This window comes from Tachysurus fulvidraco, chromosome 4 (genome assembly GCF_022655615.1).
Source record: "Tachysurus fulvidraco isolate hzauxx_2018 chromosome 4, HZAU_PFXX_2.0, whole genome shotgun sequence".
Lineage (NCBI taxonomy): Eukaryota > Metazoa > Chordata > Actinopteri > Siluriformes > Bagridae > Tachysurus > Tachysurus fulvidraco.
Genome location: NC_062521.1, coordinates 11,388,564 through 11,416,502, shown reverse-complemented (window position 1 = coordinate 11,416,502; position 27,939 = coordinate 11,388,564). Strand labels below are relative to the sequence as shown.

General features: G+C 37.7%; 1 protein-coding gene and 1 long non-coding RNA gene across 2 annotated transcripts; one reads left to right on the top strand and one right to left on the bottom strand.

Moving 5' to 3' along the window:
- The first annotated feature begins 314 nt into the window (after nucleotides 1–314).
- adss2 (adenylosuccinate synthase 2) lies at nucleotides 315–24,034 on the top strand. Its single transcript, XM_047812717.1, has 13 exons — nucleotides 315–537; nucleotides 15,205–15,307; nucleotides 15,685–15,753; nucleotides 15,855–15,905; nucleotides 16,168–16,234; nucleotides 16,394–16,501; nucleotides 16,860–16,941; nucleotides 17,290–17,416; nucleotides 18,045–18,199; nucleotides 19,711–19,835; nucleotides 20,028–20,125; nucleotides 21,271–21,420; nucleotides 21,832–24,034. Exons 1-13 carry the CDS (start codon nucleotides 397–399, stop codon nucleotides 21,882–21,884), a joined length of 1,329 nt encoding a protein of 442 aa, XP_047668673.1. The 5' UTR covers nucleotides 315–396; the 3' UTR covers nucleotides 21,885–24,034.
- LOC125141074 lies at nucleotides 21,067–27,939 on the bottom strand. Its single transcript, XR_007140433.1, has 3 exons — nucleotides 26,899–27,939; nucleotides 21,812–22,007; nucleotides 21,067–21,366 (listed from the first exon to the last, which is right to left on the bottom strand). It is a non-coding gene; the product is annotated as an uncharacterized LOC125141074 (long non-coding RNA).

Sequence of the window (27,939 nt, the reverse complement as noted above, 5' to 3'; positions counted from 1 at the left end):
ATCTATCTATCTATCTATCTATCTATCTATGTGTAGATTGCTTATTGCTTATTGTTGTAATTATCAATAATAAAAAACAGGGCTTTTGGATATATCCTCCACGTCCTAATTTTACATCCCTGACCACACTGGAACTGATTTAATGCGTTATGCGCCCAGTTTATTACCCAAAAGTTATTGCTCGATGGCTGCGTCTCAAACCGCACACTGACCTCAGATTAGTATTCATACTGTATCGGCACTGTGCGGTTTGGGACACAGCCTGAGTAAGGGGGCGTGTCTGGGGGGAAGAGGGGGGTTTAATACGAGGCTGTGTCGTAAAGACATCGTACAGTAAAGAGACGCATCGGGAAGTGAACAAGTGAGCGGCTGTAGGGCGCACAGGGACACTCGGTCATGTCAGATAACGGGAGCACGGAGGCTCCGAACCTCGGTAACAAAGTGACCGTTGTGCTTGGAGCGCAGTGGGGCGATGAAGGAAAGGGCAAAGTGGTGGACCTGCTGGCCCAGGACGCCGACATGGTCTGCAGATGTCAGGTAACGGCACCACTAACGACATTAACGTCCGTGCTATAGGCTACTGTACGGCTAGCTAAGAAAAGCGCTCGCGCGCGCGCTCCACTTAGCATGCTAGAGATACATATGTCTCATAAGACCTCCTGTTAGCACCGTAGCTAATGCTGGTGTGTGCTAGCTGACTAATTACCTGTTATACGGTTATATCTCCAGTCGCATCTCATTACCTCATGTTAAGTTCTAGTCACCTTGGTTTCAACTTTACCCCTAAACGCAGTGATATATATTTATATTCACATTCATATTCACGTGTATTCTATAAACTGCTATTTGTGAAGTTTAACCTGTCAGAAAAACAAACTGTATTGTTATCATGTCTTTTGTACTTTTCATATGTTTCATATACCTGGGAAAGGTGTGCAGTGTATTTAGCTTTAAATGACTCTGTTATTCATTACATTAGAATAACTTGGTGAAATAGATATATAAGAAACAGAAGGATTTCCCTTGTGGATATCAAACAAGTGAGAGAATGCATGTTGTGGACAAATCTGTGCTGCTGATTTTGGTAAAAGAAAAGAGGGATGAGACAACATATTTCTTTATCAATGACAATAAGAATGACAGGCTAACTATTACATACACAGCCTCACACGCAATTACTCACAATTATTTATATAGATTTATGTTTTTTTTTTATTGTTTCTTGTCCCTAATCAACTACTGGTTCATGTCATCTTTCTTCCCAATACTTTTTTACTTATTTTGCATTTTTTATTTCATTCAAACAAACAAACAAAAAATCATTAAATTGCAGTCATCTGACCTTTTAGACCTTGATATGAAAGTATGTGATAATTATAGTAATAAATCTACCCCATTCATGTTTAGTACAATCGCAGCTATGTTTCACATTCACCGTCTCAATCACTGTTCATGACTGTCAACGAGTGGTTGTATGTATTTTGTATTTTGTATTGTATGTAAATTGTAGTTTGGGCTAAAAGAAATCAGCCCCATCATTGCTACATGTACATATTCTATGTGCAACTACTAAAGATCTGCTTGACTTTCCAAAAAGTTTTAAAATAATCTGCCTTAATACATTTGTTAATGACAAATGGCCTGAGGTTAATTACCAAAAATGTGATTTTGATGTATTTTTTACCTTTTTACCAGTAATTTATACCAGTAATCCCTGAAGAAATTTAAAAACACGTCTGTCTGTCTGATATTCTTCTTGAGTGTGATATCTCAAGTATGACTGGTCTATGCCTGTAAGATTTAAATAAAATATATTATAACCAGTGGATGAGTTGATGCAATCTAGGTCAAGGGCACTGCAAGGTCAAATGTCTAAACAACTTTTTCTTTAATATCTTCCTTCCTGTTTGTCATACAGACTGTTACTTTCACCGATATGTTCAGGAAGTCAAGACCCATTATGGACTTCCTTTTTTGTCCGCCCGCATGTTTGTCCGATTAGTGCACTTTCTCAAGTATGACTGGTTAAATATTTGTAGGAATTTTTTTTCTAAATATTATTATAACCAGTTGATTAGATTTTGGAGTTGATCCAAACAGGGTTAAAGTCACAGCAAGGTCAAATGTCTTTAAAAGCTGTCATTATATTTAAAGTATATTTTAAAGGTAGTTCTGGCATACAAATTAATAACAAGAAGGACTAGACTTCCTGGTGGGGGAGGAATTTCATTAATGTATTGAGTTTTGATTATTGAGTTTTCGCTCTCAGATATCACCAGATACTGATTTAATACTGATGTTCTCAAAGAACATTGCCTTATTTGTGCTGCAAAAATATCAGAGGTGTATGGTGAGATTAGAGCAGTCTGTGTTTATGTGGATGAGCTGTGCTGTCGTGATGTCAGTCAACATCACACTGCCTAAATTAATTTTAAGCCAATATCAAGCCCAACGTGATACCTGGTATCAAATATACACTATTTACTCTGATGCAGGTTAAATGTGTTTATGAAAATGAAAATAGTTCATCCATCCTTCTTCTACATCTGCGTATCCTTCACATGGTCACAGGGAGCATTGAGTCTATCTCAGGAGACTCAGGGCAGAAGCCAGGGGAAACCCTGGACCGTGTGCCAACCCATTGCAAGGCACAATCACACACACACTCACGCACTACAGACAATTATTCAGAGTTGCCAATCAGTCTACAATGCAAGATTTAGGACTGAAGGGAAATCTTCAGAAGTTTTCAGAGAACATGCAATCTTAACACATTGGGGGAAGCAGTATTCAAACCCCCAACCCTTAGTACCTTTTTACAACCTGAAATTACAATAGCTTGTTATAAGGAAAGGAATGAACTATGACAGAACATGCTGTTCTTGACAAATAATCAACAACAGGGTGGTTTGATGACCTTTGATGATTTTTTTTTTTTAGCAGCCTGCATTAAATTGCATAATTATTTTTATTCTCAATTAACTTGCCAACTCTAGAAGTGATTTATGTATTTATATATTACAGACATCAAACTGTTTTTCCTGTTAAAAGCTACATTTAAAGTTATATAAAGAACGTTTGTAAAAGATGTCAATTGCTGTTGTATAGAAACTTTGAGAAGCTGTTATCTCTCATTCCCTCATCACTAGCTCTTTAATATACCACATGATCATTTACAGCCATAAGTATGTGGAAATCTGTTCCAGCATGATCGTGTTCCTGTGCACAACACAAGGTCCATGTCAAGGTTGGAGAAGAGGTGTCCTGCACAAAGCACTGGATATCTTTGAGATGAACTAGAACACTGACTGTGTTCCAGGCTTCATCACCCAACATCAGTGCCTGACCTCACGTATGCTCTCTTGTGACTGAATGAACACAAATCCCAACAGCCACGCTCCAGAATCTAGTGTAAAGCCTTCCCAGAATGGGGGAGCTTAGTGGTTAGCACGTTTGCCTCACGCCTCCGGGGTTAGGGTTAAATTCCTTCCTCTGCCCTGTGTGTGTGTGTGTGTGTGTGTGTGTGTGTGTGTGTGTGTAGTTTGCATGTCCTCCCCATGCTCTGGAGTTTCCTCGTGGTACTCTGGTTTCCTCCACCAGTTCAAAGACATAGGCTGTAGTATTGTTGACATCTATAAATTGTCCATAGGTTTTCATCTAAGATGTTCATCCGTGGTGTTTTCTGTCTTGTGCCCCAAATCCACCGAGACCTTGTGTAGAAAAAGCTCTACAGAAAATGGGTGGATGGTCGGATGGAGACACTATAAAGGAATACTAAATACACAAAAGACAGTGACATCTGGATGTTTTTCACATGTCAGGATTCCTGTATTATCTATTTGCCATATGGTGTAAAAACAATGCCCTTATTATTATTTATGATTTCAATTCAGAAATGTGGTCGTGTGTGCTTTGCCACAACAAGTCAAACATGCTTTTTTATTACTCTGTTTTATTGCTTTGCAGAACAACACATCGTTCCCATATTCCCGGGTTTATTTTTCCTTTTCTTGACAGCAACGAGTGGTGGAAAGCTGACAGACGTTCTATAAATATAAGCAGATCGATTATGCAGATCAAAACAAAGCCATGTTTACAGTTTGCCTTAATTTAGGATTCGATGTTCAGGATTACGATGTTAATGTAAGTTTCCAAAGAAGACTGAATCAGATATTTATATGCAGGATGCTTTATTGGATCTTAAAGCATTTTGGCAAAGTTTCACTGTAATACATTTCAGAAGTAAACAAAGAATCATGTCTAGTTTCCTGACAGTGTTTGTGATAGGAACTGCGGATCATGACATATACAGCACAAAGATAGCATCAAACTATCATCAAACTGTTTGTCATCAAACTGTTTTGTTTTTTCAAAAGGAGCCTTGTTTTTTATTTCGTGAGAACCCTGAGCGGTGGAAACGGCGATAGATATTCTATAAATATTGCAAATCCAAACAAAATTCTTTCTCACAATGTGTAGTTTGCTTTAATTCAGGATGTGGCAGTTCATCCTCAGCAGAGACACTCAAACCAGGATATGTTTAAGATGTGATTGTTCGCTTTTGTTGAGCACTGTAGCCGAGGCTTTCTGTTCTTAGCCGACAGAAGTGGAACCCGATGTGCTCTTCTGCTGTTGTATCCAAGCCGCATTAAGGTTCAACCTGTTGTGCATCCTGAGATGCTTTTCTGCTCACCAGAACTGTACTGTAGCCTTTGTGTCAGCTCAAACCTGTCTGGTCGTTCTCCATTGACCTCTCTCATCAATGAGGCGTTTCTGTCCACAGAACTGTGCTACTGTTGTGTCTGAAAATGCCAGGAGATCAGCAGTCATATAAACCCCAATTCCAATGAAGTTGTACATCTTTTTTATTTATTTATTTATTGTAAATATTCACTTATTTTGAATTTGGTGTCTGTAACACGTTCAAAAAAAGCTGGGACAGAGGCAACAAAAGTCTGGGAAAGTTGAGAAATGCTAAAAAAAAAACAGCTTTTTGGAACATTCCACAGGTGAACCTGTTTATAGGAAACAGGAAACAGACGTTTTTAACGTACAATTGCGAGGAATTTAGGCATTTTATCATCTACAGTTCATAATGTCATAAAAAGATTCAGAGAATCCGGAGAAATCTCATCTGAGCTCAGCTGATATGAACTAATGCAAAGTGGCAAAGTCCACATTTCAAATTGGTTTTGTAAATCATATACGTCATGTCCTCCAGGCTAAAGACGAAGAGGACCATCCAGATTGTTATCAGCGCAAAGAAAAATAGCATGGTATGGGGTGTGTTAGTGCCCATGACATGTGAAACATCTGTGAAGGCATAATTAATGCTGAAAAGCACATACAGGTTTTGGAGCAAAATATCTTGTCTTTGTGGTGTATCTAATTGAATATTGGTCAACAAGTCAATGTTTTTTTTTTTTATGTTTTACACAATGTCCCAACTTCATGGGAATTGGGGTTTGAGGGAAGCCCCCCACCCCCTTCTGATGATAATGTGAGGATTAACTGCACGTTTGTACACGATCTGCTGATTTGATAATTACGAGAATATAAATCATTATCAAATAATTCCTTACATTTTAAATTCCACTGAAATACTAAAAGCCTCTTTTAAAAAGTATATTTGACAGATATGAGCCCACGTTGAACTCGTTTGTTTGGGTGTAGCAGAATGGCAATGCCATAAATGCACCACTTAGCTACATAATTATCTTTCACCTAGTAGTAAAAATGGAAACTTTAGACAGATTTACAAGCCAGTTTTGGTTGGCCGTGTGTTAGAAAATGGTTTTAGCAACGTGCATACAGTGTTTAAAAACATAAATAGTTAAATCTACTTCTAATTATAACGAATATGTCATGTGTGTAGAACATTTTTTACTTATTAGATTGTGTATAAACAATTGATGGTTAATGAACTATTTAGGTGAAGGGTATGTTTTAAATCCCTCGTTGAACACAGTTGAATCCTGCTTTGTTCCTTTGTATAATGTATAATATTTTTGGCAATGTGAGGCAGCATGTAGAATGCGATCAAGGCGGATTAATACGGTGCAGCTCATGCGATTTGTTAGATTCCTTACCAGAAATATCTGGTTAATGATTTTGGTCATTTTAGAAAACGACTAGTTATTATATTAAGTGAAAAACATATGGATGACTAAAAATCCATGAAGAGCTGTTATATCGCTGTATCTATATGAAATTTAGTTATTTGTTTAATTATATTTAGGCTTTTTTTTTTCCTTGACTTAAAAATGGCCACATGGAATAAGTACGGAGTCTAAAGACAAGAATGTACGAAGTATTGCAATGTATTATTCATCACGGATTAATAAGACTGTGCTAGGGATGCAACACTGTGGGATGTGAAATCAGTAAAAGGCTACTGTAATCTCTAAAGATCAGGAACAGACAAGCCTTGTCATGTCGTAGCATTTTCTTAATCTAGTTCAAGTCAGTTTGCTAAATATTTGAGGTCAGTGAATGATGTCGATGTGAATGTGTGTGATCACACCGAAAGCCATCAGCAGCTCACTGAACAGACAGTGTGACACTGACATTATTCTTCAGTCTTCATTAACCAGCAAAATCAGACATGAACTGCCTGGAAGAGTCAAACACCCCGAACTCTTCCTTCTCCTTATCATATAGCAGTGAGGAAATGAATGGTAGAATTATGGTGGTATAAATATGTAACTACTACAAGTTATTACTAATCTATTTTATTAATTGTTTAGAAAATTATTATAATGTTTTTCCTTCAGTCCTTTGTCTCTCTCTCTCTCTCTCTCTCTCTTATTTACACACTCACTCACTCACTGAATACTGTGTTACTGCAGTAAATGTTTTTTCTTGGGCACATGTTTTTTTATGTCCTAGAGATCAGCTAAATTTAAATTTGACACTATTGTTTTGGTCCATTTGGGATTTGGGGCATAAGATACCTGTCCACATGTTGCTGTTGATATCACCTTGACCCAGAACATTAAGTTTATCTCTTTGTCTCAATCTCACATCCAAACCCCTATTTGGCGTAATTGAAAAAAAAAACAGGCTTTATGGATGCATAGTTTTGATGAATCAAGTCTTCTAAGAATGCATTTTCTATCAGAAAAAAAAGATGGTCCTTAAACAGTTCTGTTACGCTAACTGAAAAAAAAACAACCTTCTTAGCAACGATGCTTAGGTACCGGTTTGCAGTTACTGCATGTAATAGAGAACACAGCCTGTGCTGCTTTTTATACCAATGCCTGCACCAGCACTTTTCTTGGATCTATTTCTGACCTCCACAAACCTTTCTGCAGTGTTTGGAGTGATAGATACAGTGCTGTTAAGCATGAGCAAATTAACCTACAGCTATGTCATGAAATAACATTGTATCTGATTAGTTAATGTATTATACTTTGACTTGAACATCGAATGAATATAGCAGACAGGCACCGATACATAAACAGTGAGTTGTCTTTATACTGTTAATATACTGCAGGTCACGGGTTAAGTACTCGCCTAAGGAATATCCTAATCCTAATCTGAATATGCAGTTAGGAATAAAATCCATACAGATTTGTACCCATTTCTGGTGGTGACAGAGTGAATCAGCATCAAATTAATTGATATTAAAATGTTTATTTCAATTCTATTCCTATTTCTAATTCGTTTTCCCCTAGATAGTCTGTTTCCAAACCGAATATAACCTCAGCATTAGATTCAGAAGGACGCGTTTAATACTTTATTTGAAAGCCGTGATTACGCATGTCGAATGTATCTAGTCAGACAGGGCTGCTTTAACTGTATGACGTTTTCTCCTTTAACTGTACGCAAACGATGAAAGGCCACCTGTTGCCTTGGGGGTGTAGCACATTTCTATAGAACAAGATTGACAACATACCAGCAAGTATATATTTAACATAGTCCTCATACTGACACACACAGACAGATGAACCATTTCGTTTTTCTCAACAGAATTTGAATACAGTGGAGTCGAGTTCACCAAAACTCGGCCACTCGAATAAACTTGTATAACTTTAAATGCGTTACATGTGAGACATTACATGTTAGGGTATAAATCTCTCCTTTATGTCAAACAGCATTGTCGTAAGCTTTAAAGACCGCAGTGTGTTATGACTGATATGCATTGAGCTATTTGTCTGTAGCACAATAGATCTGAAATGAAATAAAGACATACTTGTAATTTTGTTGTTCTGTAATACATCTAGATGTGTACCGTATTTACTTCACCATCACTATTCACTCAGAAGTAAACTATTCAGTATTCAGTATTCACTATTCACTATTCAGTTATATATATATATAACTATATAACTTTGTGCTGTTTAAGGTACATAGTTATTGTACCATTCTGATACGATTGTCATTTATTTCCTACTGTAACTATGATAGTGTTTGGCAGAATTAAATAAAGCTTAAAGTTACTTGTTAACTGTTTATAAGAATCTCAGTGATCGCTCATTAACATCATATTGAAGCATATTCCACACAATAGCTGTCGTAACGTCCCTTTCATAAGTTTTCACCCCCCTTGAACTTTTCCACTGTTCACCTTGGACTCACTTCATTAATGCCCTCCTAACTCTTCAGTGACTTCTCTAGTTCTGTCATTTCAATATAATGGTGCGTTAAGTGGTGAATATATAGACATATCAATCCTTTTCCCCTACTTCAGTAAAATATTTTGTAGATTGGCATGTAATCCCAAAGTCACATCAAGGTTGTAACAGTGGAAAATGGAATTGTACAATGACTAGAGTGTATGTGCTAAAGACTCATGTGCTAAAGACTCACCTATAAACTTATGTGCTAAAGACTCACCTATAAACACTACTCCTAAACCCCAAATAAGCAAAAGATACAAAATAAACACTGTTATATATATTCTGCTTAACCAGAATGCAAGTTATTGGAAATGAGTCTCAGCTCAAATATCATATATGTCTTCACGGTGTGTGTGTGTTCACTTCTGTTTGTGTGCACTTTGTATGGGTTAAATGCAGAGAACGAGTATGGGTCACCTCACTTTTGTCACTTTGTCATTATCAACTTATATTATCTACTAATCAGTGAATCCATCATCATACCAGTCAATCAAAACATCATTGATACCAACACTGAGTGTTTCCTGGGAAACTAATTTATATAACTTTATTTGAATAGATTCATTTTAAATTGTCAGCCTTTATTTCTGACCTGTCTTATGTAGCTCTGGGTTATTTCTTATGTATTATGTACTTAAGTGACAATAAAATCTTCATGAACAGTTTGCATGATCTTCAGTTTGCGTAAGAATAGTTCCTGCAGTAACGCCCCTTTTCCACCAGAAAGACCCGGGTGCTTGTTCAGAGCTACAGTAGTGCTGGTTCAAAGTTGTTTCCACTGGCGATCCTTCTAAGAGCCGGTTTGCCTTTCCATGGACTATAGAGCAATCACAGAGCCAGGTGTTATGTCACTGTATACAACGTTATAAAGCAACGTTAGAGCAGCAGCAGCAAACACAACATCAACAATGGCGGATGTTGCTTTACTGTTAATGCTCATGGCTTTGCGAACCTACATGTAATTTGTAGAAACGGAGGTTGCATTCGAGAAAGTACATAACATTATTTTATCATTAACACAGAAAAATGGTAGCCTTAGTGTGTAGCTACCTACTATCATGTGTGCTGATAATTGATCGTACTGCAGCAAAGTAAATGTGTATTAAACATCGGTATACTTAAGGCACCTTATCAAAGGCGCTAACAGTAACCCCGCCCCCAGCCTCACCCCCAGCCCCCACTTAAGGTACATTATCAAGCTCCGAACCAGCACTCAAACTGCCTCGTTGGAAAAGAGGTGCATGTGAACCTCTCGGCCATATCATAGTACCCTGGCATTAACAATCTGTATGTCACTCTACTGGGACGGATGATCCCAATTAACTCTGGAAAAAGCATCTTCTGTTCTACTGTTATCCTTCACAAGATGAATTATTGTTCTCATCATATTGGCTCTAAACCTAAAACACACATTGGGAGCAAATCAGTCCATGTGGTAGCATGCTGTGCCAGTGGCTTGTGACAGGTTATTACAGGGATCTGAGTGGTGTGGCTCTGTCACTGTGTGTGATAAGTTGGCAAGCCTGATACTTATCCCACTCCAGGCATAGACTTTCTCCCCTCTAGGAACAAGCTTATCAGTCACAGCTAGCTACTTTTAGCCTGTCAGGTTTGGAATATGGAAGTCAGCCAACACAGCCTGATGCCCCAATCTAGTGACAGTCATGTGCCGGGTAAATATAAAGAACATATAAAAATGCCACAGGTAATTGCTGTGTGAACATCCTGAATAAGGCTGCTTGGCTTAAGTTCTTCTGGAATAGGTTTACTTTAGAAATAACTTGTGAATATGTAAATATTAAAATCCAGTTATTGATCAGTAATTTGTTAAACTTGCACTTTTTTCAGGTCCTTGTAGCAAGTTCCATGTTTCAGTTTCTATTCTTGGTTATTATTTAGTTCTCTGTAATTATTACAGTTATATACATTTTAAATCTACATAAGAAACTTTAAAGATTCTTTTTTAGAGAGTGTGTTTTCAAACAGTTTGGTTAAACCTGCTTTTGTCAATCTTGTACTTTTACTTTCCTGACATGTGGCATCCACACTTAGGTTCACATCGACAGGTAACAAGCTGCTCGGGTCACTGCTACTGTTGTCGCGTTTAAGCACGAACAGTTCGGCATATTTATTTTAAGTTCTTATGAGAAATTGAAGAAACCTAAATGTATAGTTTACAGCTACCTAGTGAAATTCAAAAGAGGTACCTAGTAGCTGATTAGCAAAGCAAGTACTAGTTACATCCACTCACCAGAGGCACCGGTGACCTCTGCTTCCCCCATCCAAGCTTTTATTTTCCTTTCTAATATCTATACAAGTGTTTTGCAGGTCGTAAATAATAAGATGAAACCTTAAACCAGTTTTCCTAGTCAAAAAGTAAAGGCGATCGAACTGAAAGTAGGAGTTAAATGTTGTGATCAGACAACATGAAGAAACATTGGAGCACATGTGCAATAGGATTGACAAAGGAGGAATAAAATACAGAGAAAGTGAAAATCTAGATGTATAAAGTGTCAAAAACTTACCCAGTGCTACAGGGTGGTATCCAGGCCAAAAAAATTTAATTTTCTTTATTTAAATTTAAGTTCAAAATAAAAAGTCAAAACAAAACAAAAACAAAACACATAAAATTAAGGAGATTTGGTTTGTTTTTTCTGTTTAAGAACACATTTCTGCTGGTCATGTGCAGGTCAAGTTCTAGAGAAGTTAAGTGTCATGTAAATGAAAGTTTTTTCATCAGGATTTAACTTTTTGTTTAGTCAACTTATATTATCTACTGACATCAATGCTAATCAAAACTAGCATAAGCGAAAAAGCAATCTTCCCTGATTCAATTTTATACAAGAATTTTTAACTGCTAGCATGCTGATAGATTTTACTGGGGTAGGTCCAGATGTGTTCATCCTCCACTTCCACACTGCAGTCAAGAGCTATATCTGTTATGTGGAGCATTTTTCTATGTTGACGAACTTGACTGGGCGCTAAACAGACACGACAATAAAAGATGTTCAGCCGAACACATTGGATTGACCTGTAACTTAGTCATTGGCAGAATCAGAAAAGAAACGACATTTGTGATATGTAATGCTTATATCAAGGGCAAAATTAAAAAAAAATTCAAAATGCAATGAAGTATTTACATCTTATCCCTGAGTTATGAAGGAGATGTGTTCCAATGACCCCATTGTTACTAGAGCATATTGCATGTTCTAACACTGAGATAACTCACGAGTCAAGACGGCAGTCCAACGTATTGTACCGAATACGCTGCTACGATTGGCTGCTGCACGAAATTTTAAATGATTTTACAATTTTGTCATACCGCTATCGTCTATAGTAAGGTCAAAAATTCATTAGTTGAACAGTCGTAACTCGGAGAGTATCTGTATTTTAAATAATACTCAAGTAATTATCAATCCATCCATCCATCTGTTGTCTGTACAGTTTATCCTACACAAGGTTATCCTACACAGAGCGCCTGGAACAGATCTCTGGGGACTTAAAGTGGGGGGAACCTTAGCCATGGTTCCAATTACACACACAAACACACACATTCACAAACAATTTAGAGTAACTCAAGTACACAGCTTTACCATGCCCTAACCTATTTGAATAAAACTGAGAAAATCTGAATTGGCTTGCTGAACTGTTGCTTGGTTGCCTGACAGCTTGTGTGACGTACGTACATAGAAACTGACCGGACACCTGGCATTTTATTGCACTCTAGTGTGAGCCCAAGGTCATCGGTTGTAATATGTCCACGTCATAAAACGATCAGGTGAGCAAAGCACCAGCTGATCTCAAAATGGTGTACTGATTTCACAATGTACTTTGTTATTTGCTTTCAAACCTTATTATGTGACATAGTATTATGGAGTCGCTGGGTAACATGAAAGTGTTTGCAACTATAGTGAACGAAAGACTCCTGTAGCCACGGATTCACAACATATCCGAAGTCTGTAAAGCTACACTGCATTGTTCACACTAAATATACCATATGGCTCTTGTGGTTGCTACGAATATGTAACTACAACTAAAAAGGACATGCATCTCTCTGGAGTTGACCAGGAATAGCTTGTCTCTTCTGCTAATTACGTACAGAAAGTAACATAAACGTAGACTGATTTATTGGATGTGCTCAGTGAGACCCTCTGGGAGGTCAGAACTGTAGCCCTGACGCACGAGGACACATGATATCTGTACATGGGAACTTTTTCCACCAAGGTTATTTACGTGCTTGTAAATAATCTGTGTTTATTTTGCAATTAGGTACATTGTGGGTATATACACATGATATGAGAAGGAGGTCTGTTTTGATAGTGGCAGCAGGTGGGGAACCAAGAAAGCAAGCTAAAATGGAAAGAAGGGAAAGCTATAGAAAGATTATGTTCTAATAGAACGGGTGGAAGTGCTGAGTTAATGTTAGAAAGTTTTAGCTGGATTTACAATTTATTAATCAGTGTATTACAAGTTAACATTCTTGTGTGTATATATAGCATGTAATTTAATGTAAAAGCTGTCTTTGTCGCAACTCTTTCTGTGCTTTATGAGGTGTCTGGATATGATTTATACCGGTATTTATGATGCTGTTTGCTAGGGATTATAAATATGAGAAATCTAGATGCCACCTTGGGGTAGGACTCATGACTCATGTCTATGGAGTCCAGAAGTCTGACACTTTTTTTTTTGCACATATAGAATTGGAAATAAACAGAAAGAGTTAGAATTTTGACTTCTTTAAATCTCTAACTGTTCAGAATGTGAAATATTTAATATTCAGGATCATAATTTTATTTCCGGTCGTTTGCTCAGATCGTCATTGAGTCTCTCGCTAAGTCTGTGGTCATTCCTGTGCCAAATATCTACATGCCTATACGCAGTATAATAGTGTATTTAAATGGAAGCAAATGGTGTGGTATTGAGCGTTTTAACTGATTTCCTCGTGTGTTCTGATGATTTGATCTTGTGAGTCTGTGACATGTCATTATTGTAGATGTAGCTGCACTTGATTTTCTGATTGTCCCTGCCACCACGTTGATGTTACAAACATCTATTAATCTTGCTTAAAATCAACCAATACATTTTAATCCAGAGAGGAAAAGAAACAAGATTTTCTCAACCCGAGGTTCCCAAAGTGGCTTCTTGAACATTCTCATTAGTGTACCAAGAGCAAGTATTCAACAGCTTTCCCTTCAATAGCTTCCTTCCTGTTTTTTTTCAAGAGTTGATAAAAAGTTGAACTTCCTGCAAATATGGAACGACTTGCTGCAGAAACTTCTGTACCAGTGGGAGTCAAGACAGTAGAGCGCACACGATCTGTGGCAAAGAGCACTGCACACTGCTTCTCCTTCATCTCATTGATATGATACGATACATATATACACTCCTGAAACACAAACGGCAAATCTCCCTCCAGCACGTTTCATTTTAGCAACAAGAAATCTGGATTTTTAGTTGCGGCGCCCACCGATAACGTTATTACTATGGCAACCGGTAGAAGGAACACCTATCTATGTTTGAATGTGTGATCTGTACAGCCAGTATTTGATATCTGACATAAACAAATTAACAAGATGAACAAGACTCTGCTTCCCTGTTGATGTTGATGCAGAGACGGACAATTCCCTACCAGAGTACTAGGGGGCGCTGGAAGGTGTACGGCTGTTCATTGTGAATGTAATGCGATCTTGTCTCTGTGTCTTTACCTGTCCTTGATTACTCCTAATGTGGGTTGCTATTTATACCCTTCCTCTTGTGTCGACTATGTTGAGTCATTGTTCACAACGTGCTCACAATGTCTGCAGCATTCAGGTTTTGTTTCCATGTAATATGTAATTATGGTGGTGCCTTTGTTCTAGTTACGCTAAAAAGAATTTTGGTTTATTATATGTTTTGCTCAAGTTACGTTGTATACTATTATCTTCGTGTAATAAACCAAGGATTGCATTCATCCTACGTATGGGTCTGTTTGACTACGTTCTCCTACACTGTGACACCAGTTTTACTGATGAACTGAATTTGATCGGTGAAATCCAAACTTCAGTAACGAAATAACACGTACTCAATAAAGCAACTTGACTCAAATGTCAGTTTAAAAAAGGTGTTCTTTGAATGGAAAACTTAGGAATAAATAAAAATCTGTAGCTCAAATTTATAGCCAATATTACTGTAGGCATTATAATAAACATATAAAAATCTCTAAACAATTAATTCAAAATAATGAATCATTTGTAAAGCAGAAACGAATGAAGCATAGATCACAGAGATTTTGTGTGGATGTGTTTTTAAGGAATGAGCTGGAAACATGGCTTTCTTCGCACTGAAAATGCTAAATATGGACCTCGGTACAGATGAGTTATTGAATACAGAAAAAAGAACACAACTGTTTGCAGTGAGACTTAAAATTGTGCTGTGCTTTGTTTCGAAGCTTCCGAACAGAGTCGTCATAAAAGAAAAAAGAGGATGTAAAAGCAGAATGAAGTACAGTTCTGTTAGATGTGCACATCATTTGATTCACTGTAATTACTCAAAGGTGGCTCACATAAGGACGCTCGTGTTAATTCGTTCCTTTACTCACCTGCAGGGAGGCAACAACGCAGGACACACGGTCGTGGTGGACTCTGTAGAGTACGACTTTCACCTTTTACCCAGTGGCATTATCAACCCTAATGTCACAGCCTTTATTGGTGAGTTTCTTTTTAAATGAACAAGAAAATTGTACTGCAAGAACTTCTTTTTTTTTTCATTAGACTTGAGTCATCTCCTGGATCGATTCATGCCGTTCCAGATTTATCTGCATTGACCCTATTTTGCTAATGGCTCTGTGGATAATGTGTCAGCAACTCCTGTGTTCGAGCAAGAGTAATCACACGACGCACTGCGAACCGTTTAACTTTTAAATAGCAACCTAGTTCATCATTCTAATTCATGAGCTAGCATGTTGTTTTCAGGCAGCACTTATTTCTCCTGGTTTGTGCATGCGAGAGCTGAAGTAAGCTATGCGTTATCAAGTCTGTTGCTGCCTATTACTGTGCCATAGCATTCATCTGGTCTCTTACCACAGGTAACGGCGTGGTGATTCACCTTCCCGGCCTCTTCGAGGAGGCTGAGAAAAATGTGCGGAAGGGTAAAGGTGTGTTTGAGCGTTTACAAAATACAAACACGGCAGATCCTAGGCATGCCTCTGCGTGGGTCCGAGATCACTTATAGAAATCTTACTGTGTGCCATTCCAGGTCTGGAAGGCTGGGAGAAGCGACTCGTCATTTCTGACCGCGCCCATATCGGTATGTGAGGAATCTGTTTTTTGTCATCCATCGAAATCAGGAACGATTGCTCGTAATACACCGATATTCCACACCCGCTTTGCCTCAGTGCCCACATTCATGAGCTTATTAACACTTTATAAGAATTTATAAATGTTTAGGTTTTAAAGGTTTTCATCCTTTCACACAGTAATACATTGTTTTAGAGCTAAAGCCTTTAATTCAGATAATGTAGTAGTGCTAGCAGGAGTAATCTACACACTTATGTAATCTTTGTCCACAGTGTTTGATTTCCATCAAGCCGTGGATGGAGTTCAAGAACAGGAGAGGCAGCAGCAAGCCGGCAAAAAGTAAGCACTGTTTCTGCCACAGAAATGCAGACTAAATATATCAGTTGCCTCTTATCTTGTATCCCCTCCGTTTGCTGCAACGGCACAAGAAACAAAATACAACATAAAACATCACTTTTCTTCTGCTTTTCTTAAGCCTGCCTTATTCTGTCTTTTCAGTCTAGGAACAACGAAAAAGGGTATCGGGCCTGTCTACTCTGCAAAGGCTGCTAGGAGCGGCCTCAGAATATGTGACCTTTTGTCTGACTTTGAGCAGTTCTCAGAGAGGTGAGGGTGACTCCGTTCACTGATGCGTGTATAATGCTAATAGACATAATCCACCAGGCAAGCTGGTTTTTAACTGCAGATCGTTTTTAACAAGCATTGTGTGATATATTGCAGTCTGTTGTCAGAGATCGTCTTTCAAACGAGTTTTAAAACCATTCTACCATTCAATCTTGAGGATGTAATATCTTAGAGTTATTCTTTTTGTCTTTGAGTTTTTGTACGGATCGTGATTCATAGCTTTGGTCTACTTTAATTTGTATTTAAGCATGTTGTCATATGAGCTAACAAACTCACAGCAAACCTTTATTGTTCCAATTTTGGTGTATTATTAAAATTCCTGATGCCTTTTTATCTCTAGGTATAAAAATTTGGCCTCACAGTACAAGTGTATGTACCCGTCATTGGAGATAGATATCGATGGGGAGCTTGAGAAACTCAAGGTGAGCTGCTGATTCTCAGATTGTAATTTACTCAGCCAGCCTTGAGTTCCTAAGTGTCTTACCGTGTTTATAACCTCTAGCCATAACCCTAGCCTTATGATATAGGCTTGACCTGCTTTGAGAATTTCTATCAATGTTATGAAATGCTGAAAACATCAGTCCTGCAAATAAGTGCACACACATCATGCTGCAAGCACAATTATAACACTTACAGTTATTAAAATGTACATTTAATATGTGACCTAATTCAAAGAAAACATTTGAGATACAAACATTTTACATTTAGCAAAGTCCATGTGTAAAGTGTGTGTAAGCTTACTTATAGAGCAGTATTTTTTTTTCTGTCAGGCATATGTGGAACAGATTAAACCCATGGTAAGAGATGGCGTGTTCTTCATGTACGAGGCTCTGCATGGTGCATCTAAAAAGATACTGGTGGAAGGTGCCAACGCTGCCCTGCTGGACATTGACTTTGGTAAGTCACTTGGGTCGACACGACAAGTAAATTCTGCAGGAATTCAGGAGGCAAAAGTACAACTCATTCCATTCCTGACCACATGCAAGCAAAAGCACATGGCTTATACTAACAGGCAATATTACCTATTACCTTGCTGGAACGTCACCTCACAGCAGCAGAGAGTCTTTTACAGATCAGGCTCTGTTCTAGTTCACTAAGTTCAAGTGTTCAAGTGTTTTTTGAACCTCACCACTGCTATGCTTTGAGTACTGAAACAGCTTGGTACTGTATATTGGAAAACACATTTGTTGGGCTTTGACATCTTTCTGCTTTGCGAATGGTACAATGGCACTTGCAATACACTCAGATAAAGACATACAGTACAAGTTCACTATATTTCTGGAGCTGTGCTGCTAGGAAAAACGAATATTGCTTGGTTATTTTTGTTCAGCTGTTTTGTCCTTGAGGTGCTAATAAATTTGTAAAGACAGCATATCTGTGTCATTTTATTCACATGTTTCACAGGAAGAATTGACTCAGTGAGACATTGAATGAATACTTGTCCAATTGATTGTCCAGTGTAAATTATTCTCCACTGTGAAACACTTTCATATGATACAATACTTATATATTTTTTTAATTTCAGGAACGTACCCTTTCGTAACTTCGTCCAACTGTACAGTGGGTGGGGTGTGTACAGGCCTGGGCATGCCACCCCAGAATGTAGGGGACGTCTATGGCGTTGTCAAGGCCTACACCACTCGAGTAGGCATTGGAGCATTCCCATCTGAACAGGATAATGTAAGCATCTCTGTTTGCTCAGTCCTCTTTTTGCACTAGTGTTACATTGTTCACTCACTTACATTGAGCACTCATCAACTTTAATGTCAGAAGAGCAGGAAGACACACCTGACATCATAGTATCTTTTCAGCATTGAACTTAGCGCAAACATTGTCTTTTACATTTCTCTAGAAGATGCAACTAGGAGTAAGAGTTTGCTGTGTATGTTAATAAATAGCAAACACTCCTGGTTGCATCTTCTACAGAAATTTAAAAGACAATGTTTGCACTAAGTTCAATGCTGAAAAGGCATCGAAGACAATGAAATTCAAATTCAAGAATTTGTCTTCTGCCACAATTATGTTGCCAACCAAACGTTTACTGCGTTTTTTTTTTTTTTTTTTTTTTAAGTTTATTGCAGCACCATCTAGTGGAGGATATATAAGTATATGGGAAATTTTTATTTCCTTTGAGTATTTTCCTATAGCGGGCATCACCAAATGGTGGACTGGTGACTGGTCTGCCCGGACCCGTTAAAATTCTAATATTATCATATTAAGCATCTCCTTATTATAATCTAATATTATAAGATTATATAAGCTCTTTGACATTAATAAAAAGATAAAACTTTCATTTATGCGCAGTTAATCTAGTTATTATGACCGGAGCGTCATCAAAAGCCAAGCCAAAAACAGATTGTTTCTGTTCCATACTCCAGAGCAGAAGGTGGCAGTAATGCACCTAATTACGCTGGCAGGACAATTAAGATTCAAACTGCTGGCAGGACAGTTACATGCCCATTTCTCTCACTAGGAACAGAAGATGGAAGGGGAGTAAGGAGAGGTGGAAAGGAGAGAGTCAAAAGGGAGCTGCTCAAAGCTCTGCACTTTTCTTTTATTCAGTAAATTCTGCCCTGTTCTATTTTACCTGAAATGTTCTTTTGCCTAAGGTTCCTGTGTTATTAATGTAGTTAATGTTTAAAAAAGGGGGGAGCTCAAAAGTCTTTTGTTTAATTTTTTTCTTAAAGATTAAAAGCACTTTTATTTTATTCAAAAGATTCTGAATGTTTTACATTACTTGAAATATAGGTCCTAAGTTCAGGCTGCTCAAAGCTGTGTTTGCACTTTTTATTTATTTTATTCCGAAGAAATTCAGTGTCTGTTGTTTGTTACTACAGTAGTACTGTAGTACTACTGTAGACAACTACAGTATTGTTTAAGTGCCATATAAGTGCCATACAAGTTCAGACTTTGAAAACACTTGATATTTAACAATAAATTATATAGAAATGTATGTGCGTTATTAATTTTCTTAACATGAGGGTAGATTATTTTAAGTGACAATATAAGATTTGGACCTTTGCTGGGAGGAAATTTTAGTAACTGGACCTCTTTGAATTTTAATTGAATACCCCTGGCCTATAGGTTCATTAGTACAAATCCTATTTCGGTTGTGAAGATTTGATACAGATTTGTCTGAATTGACTTAGTGACTGTCAGTGATACTGTGTATTGGTTTGCTGTCTTTTAAGGAAATTGGAGTGATGCTTCAGACAAGAGGGAAGGAGGTGGGCGTGACCACAGGCCGCAAGAGGAGATGCGGTTGGCTGGATCTGATGCTTGTCAAATACGCCCACATGATTAATGGCTTCACTGCGTGAGTTTCCATCTCATCCTTTTAAGTTTTTACTTTCAGGTACTGTATATGTTTCTAAAGCTCCAAAGAATCTAAATCATTTCTTATGAATACTATTTTTTAACTATGTTTCTAAGTGAGCTGTGTACCTTTATACTTTTGTACAGTTCTGATGTAACAGTATATTTGACTTTAATCATGCGTTCTGTTTAGCTTGGCTCTAACCAAATTGGACATCCTGGATGTCTTCGATGAAATCAAAGTTGGCGTGGGTTATAAGGTGGACAACGAATTCATACCATATTTCCCAGGTGAGCAGGCAAGCACACATAATGTTTCTCACAAATACTGTGTAATTAAGTGTTGATGAACATTCCACCCATGTCAAAACAGCTCAGGGTGAAGATCCTATGTTCAGGGTGAAGCTCCTATGTTTCCTGTTTGTTTAAAACAAGTGCTATATTTCCTTCTAACACAATTTAGTCTCATGGTATCCTTCATAACATTAGTGCTACTGTGAGGCTTCAATTCAGTTTTGTACGTTGCTCTGGAATAAGAGCATCTGCCAAATGTAAATATACAAATCTAGTGGAAGAACGGGGGTTATAATAAAAGCAACAGGACGGTTAAAATGTTAAAGTGGAACAGGATGGTTAAAATGTTAGTGTGATTCCAAAGGTGTGATGTGAAGGTGTGCACAACCTTTTATAGTGTTTATACAGGTAAGGTGAGTAAGAAATTATAGATAATATAATTAGATAGATGGATGGATGGTCAATGTATGGATGGATGGATGGATGGATGGATGGATGGATGGATGGATAGATAGATAGATAGATAGATAGATAGATAGATAGATAGATAGATAGATAGATAGATAGATAGATGAATGGATGGCTACATATAGATAGATAGATAGATAGATAGATAGATAGATAGATAGATAGATAGATAGATAGATGGCTACATAGATAGATAGATAGATAGATAGATAGATAGATAGATAGATAGATGGCTAGATAGATAGATAGATAGATAGATAGATAGATAGATAGATAGATGTGCTACCAGAGACTCTTCACACGTCTTTTTTACAGTGTTCTCTAGAAATATTGGCATCCCATATAAAACCAAGTAAAACATATAAAAAGAATAACACATGCAGTAAGTATGTAGATAACTAGAGAAAGAGAGCAGTGAATCCTTTTTATTAACTTATTATTACTATCTTATAAAAATTGAGCTTGCTCTCTCTCACCACCTGAGGGAATTTCTTTTCTTTTTAAACATTCACATGGTGAAAAAACCCCAATGGATTAATTTTTTTAACAATATGACACTTTCAAGCGTATATAAAAAATTGCATGTCAGGTCCTGTAACGGTTTGCTTATGAGTGGTTTTGTCAAAAAGTACTAGAATTCCATAAAGATGCCTAAAGAGACTTCATTTTGGCAGCAAATCAGGAGGTGTTACATAAGGTCGAGGTCCAGTATGAGACTTTGCCTGGCTGGAACAGCAACACCTCAGCCGTTAGGACCTTTGAGGAGCTTCCTGAAAATGCACAGAAATACATTCGCTTCATTGAGGAGTACCTTAAGGTGCCTGGTAAGTGGTTTTGCTATAATCATTTAATTTTAGTCATTATACACTTAGGTTTTTTGATAACTGTTGTTATTTGTTTCTAACCGTTTAAGGAACATTACATCGCAAGCGGTTTTCACACTGAGTATGTTTGCTGCAGTCTGAATCAAAGTGTGATTGATCCCAGCAGCCCGCAATGTTGGTCTGGCTTCAGTCACATTTGATTCTATTAAAACTCTGCATTTGTAGCCATCTTACAGTATATCACTCAGATCACCTCCTACAGCTAGTCTCAGGTTTGGTACTGGGTCTCGGGTTTCACATTACCAATGTTTTTATGCAAACTGTGCTCAGTGTGGAAGCCTGTGTAATTGTCCTTAAATACACAGTGTCAGAGTTTAAAGCATTTACTAACTGTTTGCTTATCTGGGCCAGTGAAATGGATCGGTGTTGGCAAGTCAAGAGAGTCGATGATCCAGCTGTTTTAAGGGGCTGTTTGGCTGTGTGGATGCTTCTGACCAGGGCCTCTGACTCAGCAGTGCTCTGGGCCTGTCGTTGGAAGGTCAGAGACAGGATTCAGCCGCTCACCTCTCCACTCACTGCAGTTTCTCCTAAAAACAACAACAACATGATGGATTCTTTCTTCTTCACTAGATGATACGGTCCTCAAGAACGCATCATTTTCACTTCATATGTTTGTTTGGAGGTCACTGTAGGACACCATAGTGGAAGGTCTTTTGGTCTTTAGGGAACAAACTATTGAACCTCACAAAAGCACCTGTTGATCATTTTCATGTAGGATTTTCTCAAACGGACCTTCATCTATTCTTAAGGGTCATGTGTCTTTTGTTCTTTGTGTCCACTTTGCTTTTTAATGAGTATTTAGAGTAGAATCACATCTTTCACTTACGCACACTGAGTGGTTAACATAGAGACGGAAGCTGGATGTAGGCCCTGATTTACTAGTATACTAATACTAGTACTAATTAAACTAGAATAATTTATTTCTAATTTCTATAGTGTCTCTAGGAGTCAGAACAACTAACCTCGATTAGCTTTAACAGAGGTTTGAGCAATTTCATAACCAAATGCTAAGATAATTTAAGATATATAATATCGTGCCACTGAAGAATGAGCAGTATTTCAGTATGGCCTCAATTTCGATTCCCTTTTTGGAGTGTCGTTGACATGGATATCGGTTTCCAATTCAGGTTCCTATTTAAATGACACACATTTTCTCATATGTCATCGTTCACTTATAATCGACAGAGCACAGATCTTGTTTGTCTTTGACTCACTGATGCTGCCCATGTATTTAATTAACCACTGTAATCAATCATAATTACGTACACAGGTATACAAACGGTTGTTTAGTAGTAGGAAAATAATAATTTCTTCACTTTCTCAAGTATATGTTTACTATTAAATGGTGTGTTATTGGCATTTACCCATTTGTGGACAGTGTAAGCATGGTAATGTAAACCTATTTACTTCTAACTTCTAACTAGTGTTGCACATGTCAGACAGGTTTGTCAGCAAGTTGGCATTTTTCAAGCCGACTTCATTTATGATTTGAATGTATTTCTAATACGAGACACACTTAGTTCAACTCTCAGGATTTTCTGGTGGTCATAACTGTATGTTTTAATTTTAATCTATAGATTTTTGAATGGTTTGACTGTCTCTTTTCTCTTTTTGGGATTTGAGTAAATATTTAACAACTCGTGCCATTGTTCTTTACACTACGAACTGTATGTTTTAGCTTTCTTTTTCTCTTACACGATGTAGCGATAACACATCATATCACTGTTAATCAACCCATGATTTTAACACTTGAGTTCGATTCAGCCACCCATTTTTTTAACATAGGAAAGGAGTAAAAAAAAAAAACTTTTGAAAATACTTTCATAATGTAACTGATGACATGTTCAGGTGCCATTTAGTGTGTTGATTAAGACTGTGGCCAGTAAATTAAGCAGATTGGGTAACACTTCCTACGCAACTTGATTTTATAATACAGTAAATGTATTCTTAGTTTTGTGTATGCCAGGATGTGTTATTATGTATGGAATGGGACTTGTGTGTAGACTTATATATAATAATCTGCTCCTGAAGAGTGCAACTGCAAAAGCATTACATGTCTTGGGAGTCCAGGAGAGCATAAATCGCCCTGCTCGGTGAGGTTCGAGATGAATTTGCAATGTATTATGAATACAAGATTTTAGGAAGTGTTATTGAATTGTGGTTTATGTTCTTGGGCATGTTTTTTTTTCTTGTCCTTTTCCTTTTTTAATCCTTGTTATAACATATCAGGCTGCATTTGGATGTATTCATGGGAGTGAATGTTCTTTCATTTTTGCTGCTCATCCCTGTAAGATGATAGGCGCTCCCTGTTGATTATCCCTTTAACTTAACTTTAAATCACTGTATGTGACTCTAGGAATAATAGCTCTTATTGTAGCTCTCTCTTTCTGTGTCATATTTATGTCTGAGCTCTTATACGCATCTTTCACACTGCCTTCAACGGTGAAGAAAGTGTGCCTTGACAAACCAGGTACAAAAAATATATGTAAAGGGTTAGATACTGAACTCTAGAAGTTCAGATATTGAGTATTTACCAATAAAATATTTTAATACACATTTTATATATAATGATTTGAATCCTCTTAGAATATTTGGAGGCTTGTAAAAGTCACTGTTTCCCTTAACAGCAACATTTTTAACACGGCCAAGGGCATTAATAATTAAATAATTAATTAATAACTTGCCAACTATGTTCATGGTCTAAGCTTTAAATCTCTAGGTGCATTGGATTTTCTTGCTCTTTTATGAGTTGGACATAATAAGCCATATTCTACTGTTTCTATTATAGTTGCTAAAGAAAGTTCTCATTGTACTGTTCACTAACAATTACCATTGCTTATTCTGATCATTCAGCTAACGTGAGAAACACAGAACGAGCTTAAAAATAATTACTCTCTTTTTTGGGCAGATGATTTGCTCAACCATACACTGACCTCTGTTTTTCAAATGATTTTTCTTGAATTTTCTACTGTATTGCTCCTGTTTGGTTGATCTTTAACATATGTATATACAGAATGCAGAGCTATTGGTCTGTACTATAATATCAGTCTTATTGTCTGTGAAGGATGGGGTCATATGCTTAGCTGTAGAAGATGGAGAACACCAGTTGCAGTGCATGTTTTACTGGTGTGGTTTGTACAATACAGATCTAAATCCTGGTAGCTAAACCAATATTCAATTTCCACAAAAGACAATTACAAAAATTTCAGTCAATAAATATGAGTTAAGCTAAACATAGGTCTTTGAGCATCGACATAACAAAACATAAGTGACCATCACACCCATATGTGGACCTTCTCCAAATTGTTGCCACAAACTTGAAAGCATGTAATAGTCTAGAAAGTATGCTTAAGTTGTTACCCGTCAATGGAACTAAGTGGCTGAAACATGTTCCAGTATGATGCTCCAGTGCCCAAAGGGAGGTCTGTAAAATTATTTGCCAGAGCTGGAGTGGAAGACCTCAGATGGCCCTCAAAGAGCTCTGAACTCAACCCTGCTGATCACCTATCTGACGAACTGAATGCTGACTACTCACCAAACATCACTGCTCAACTTCACTTGATACTTGTGAAATTGTTGCTTTATGAACACTAGTTAACTGCAAGGGGAGTTGAGAATCAACTAGAAACCTTCTGGTACATGTGTGTACAGTATGCATATTGAGACCAAAGTCAAGTGACCATATGATGTAGCACTTTATATTAATACTATTGTCATACAGCCATCATTCTCTGGATCCTTCTCTTAGTTTTTAAATTGTCTTTAATTATGAGTCCTGGTGGTCATCCAGTTCATACTTGCATTCACAATTACGTGGTTATATTTAACCCAGTGTTAAACTGCCAGAGACATGCATGTCTCTAATTAATGCGGACAAGGAGACATTTCTCATCAAATGGCATGGTGATGCCGTTCAACTACCAAGTTGAACAGTCTCTGTTTAGACAGGGAAGCTCCTTGTCTGCCTTCCATGGTCACCCTTCGATCTCAATACGAGTTTGGATTTGATCTCTGTGCATCTGGAACAGCTGGTTCACAGTCTTAAATCTGTTATTCTCTGGGAAAGGGTGACGCATATTTCTGGACAGAATAGAGCCATAGTGTCTAGTTTCTACCTTTGAGCTTACACGGTCTGTGTCCTAGGGGATCTTGAATTCAGGACTGTCTTTTGTACAGTAGGGTTGCAATCCATGCAAATCAATGTGCTTCACTCCAAGGCAAGTCTAAAGGGGGAGTGATGTCCTCAGCTGGGCATGGGACATAGAGCGGCATGTCCAGCCAAGCAGGGAGGTGGGATGACTAACCCAGATGGGCATAGAGATAAGGCAACATCTAAATATCCCCAGCAGAGCAGTGTCACAGTGAGATGCCCTCAGCTGAATGAAAGGTGGAGTGACCTCCTCAGCTTCAGGTCATAAGCTAGGCAGAGTGACTTTCTCTGTAGGGCAGGAAAGGAGGGTGAGGATGAGATCCCTGATCTGGGTTTCTGCAGTCTCTTCCGACCATTTTGTCAGCATACAGTAGCACTGAATTTATGAAGGTCTGTGTTGAACAGAAGAAGTTTTCAACTAACTATTCTTAAGGCCAAACATTTACCTAGGCTAATGATGTTAATAAGGGCATCTCCTTTTTTGCATCAGAGATAAATTTCAAACATTCTCTTTATTGAACACAGACATCGTTTATCCCTGGTGGTAAATTTGTGCCTATTTTCTGAACAATGCAAACTGATAATATAATGACAAAGGACCTGGTGAAAGAGTTAGAGGTATCAAGTACCAAAATATGTCCATTCACCATTAAGAGAGTCCTACATTCTCGTGGTCTTGAAGAATGTCGCTGAAGGAAAAAGCCCCTAGCATGTTTGCAGGTGATTAAAAGTTTGAAGACTTCTGAAGATGAAACACAAATTGAGCTGTTTTCCTATAGGGTATTGTTACAAACCCCCCCTTTTTTATTTATTAATTGTCTAAGGAAACAAGGGTGCAACATTAAAACACTGAACGTGTACTGGAAAAATAATTAGTCAACAATATGTTCGTTTATTTTGGTGAACCCATATCCAACTAATCCAAACAATTATTTACCTAAATTTACAAACTATACACGTTCATTAAGCAACCCAAAAATAATTCACAAGAGAAAACAACAAGACCGTGCCAAGTCAAAGATAGAAACAAAACATAACCTATCTTACTAAACAGGAAACAAAACTTCTAATATTCCGTCAATATTCACAAAGAAAACCCAACATTGAACAAAATATACATCTTCAGCGTCCAAGACGCCCTAAATACACTACACTTACTAAAAAAAAAACAAAAATACAAAGAATGGCACGTGTCACTAACCTAGTGTTTTATACAGCAATTAATGGCTCAGTGTTGCACATGTATATCACGTGATATCTGACTGTACCTGGTCTTTATCTCTTTCCCCGTTTAGTAATGTCATTTTATCAACCAGACAACAGAAACGTCAGGAAACACCAGAGAGACAAGATCAACTGGGCCATTAACAATGATTCATCAGAGAACACAGACTTAACTAACGGAAATTAACACAAGGATGGTACAAGGTAAAACAAAACACGCGAGCCAAGCACCAAACAACAAAATAATGTGGCGTGCCAGAGAGCTCCCGCCTCCTGCATAGGTGTGCCCTTCAATCACCAGTAGGGCGCCCTCATTGGTGAATCCGCGCGTTGTCGTCACCACGCGTCACGGTGATTGGCAGACACAAATTGACCACGCAGGTACCAGCATCACCCTGCTAAAACAAAAGTTAAGACACAGAAAGAGCAAAGGGAAGAAAACAAAAACAAAACACCATTCCCAGAAACAAATAATAATATGGGACGTAACAGGTATCAATAAACTATTCAGGAAATGTGTGGTTACCTGAATTGTGCTGTGAAAATTGGGTGTATGTAAACATTTGGCCTGAACTGTAGCAGAAAATGCAAGACTGAAGTATGAATTCCAGTCACACAGCCAGTACGATGACCTGAGATCATAGGACTCTGTTACCAGCTTTGGAGTTCAGGTAACCTGTTGCTCTGACTGTAGTCACAAGCTGTTACACAGGTACAGTAGCTCGAAGGTGCACATGAGGTCTTACATGTATACAGGGTGAGACTAAGGAAGGGAAAATAGGCTACATTGAAACAGGATTTACATCAAATACTACATCATAGACACTCCGATACTTGGTTGAAGTTTTCAGCATGTTTGAATTGTCTTTAATTATGAGTCCTGGTGGTTGTCCAGTTCATACTTTTTCAGCATGATTGCACATGCACATGAAGTTATCTGACTGATTCTTATTGGAGAAATAAAATAGAATGTAATGCATGCAATGAACTGATAAGTGGATGATGATCACTGCTCCCTTTTAACTCAATCATATTCATTTTTGAGAGAAGCAAAATGGACCATAAACTCCGGATGTTTGTTATAT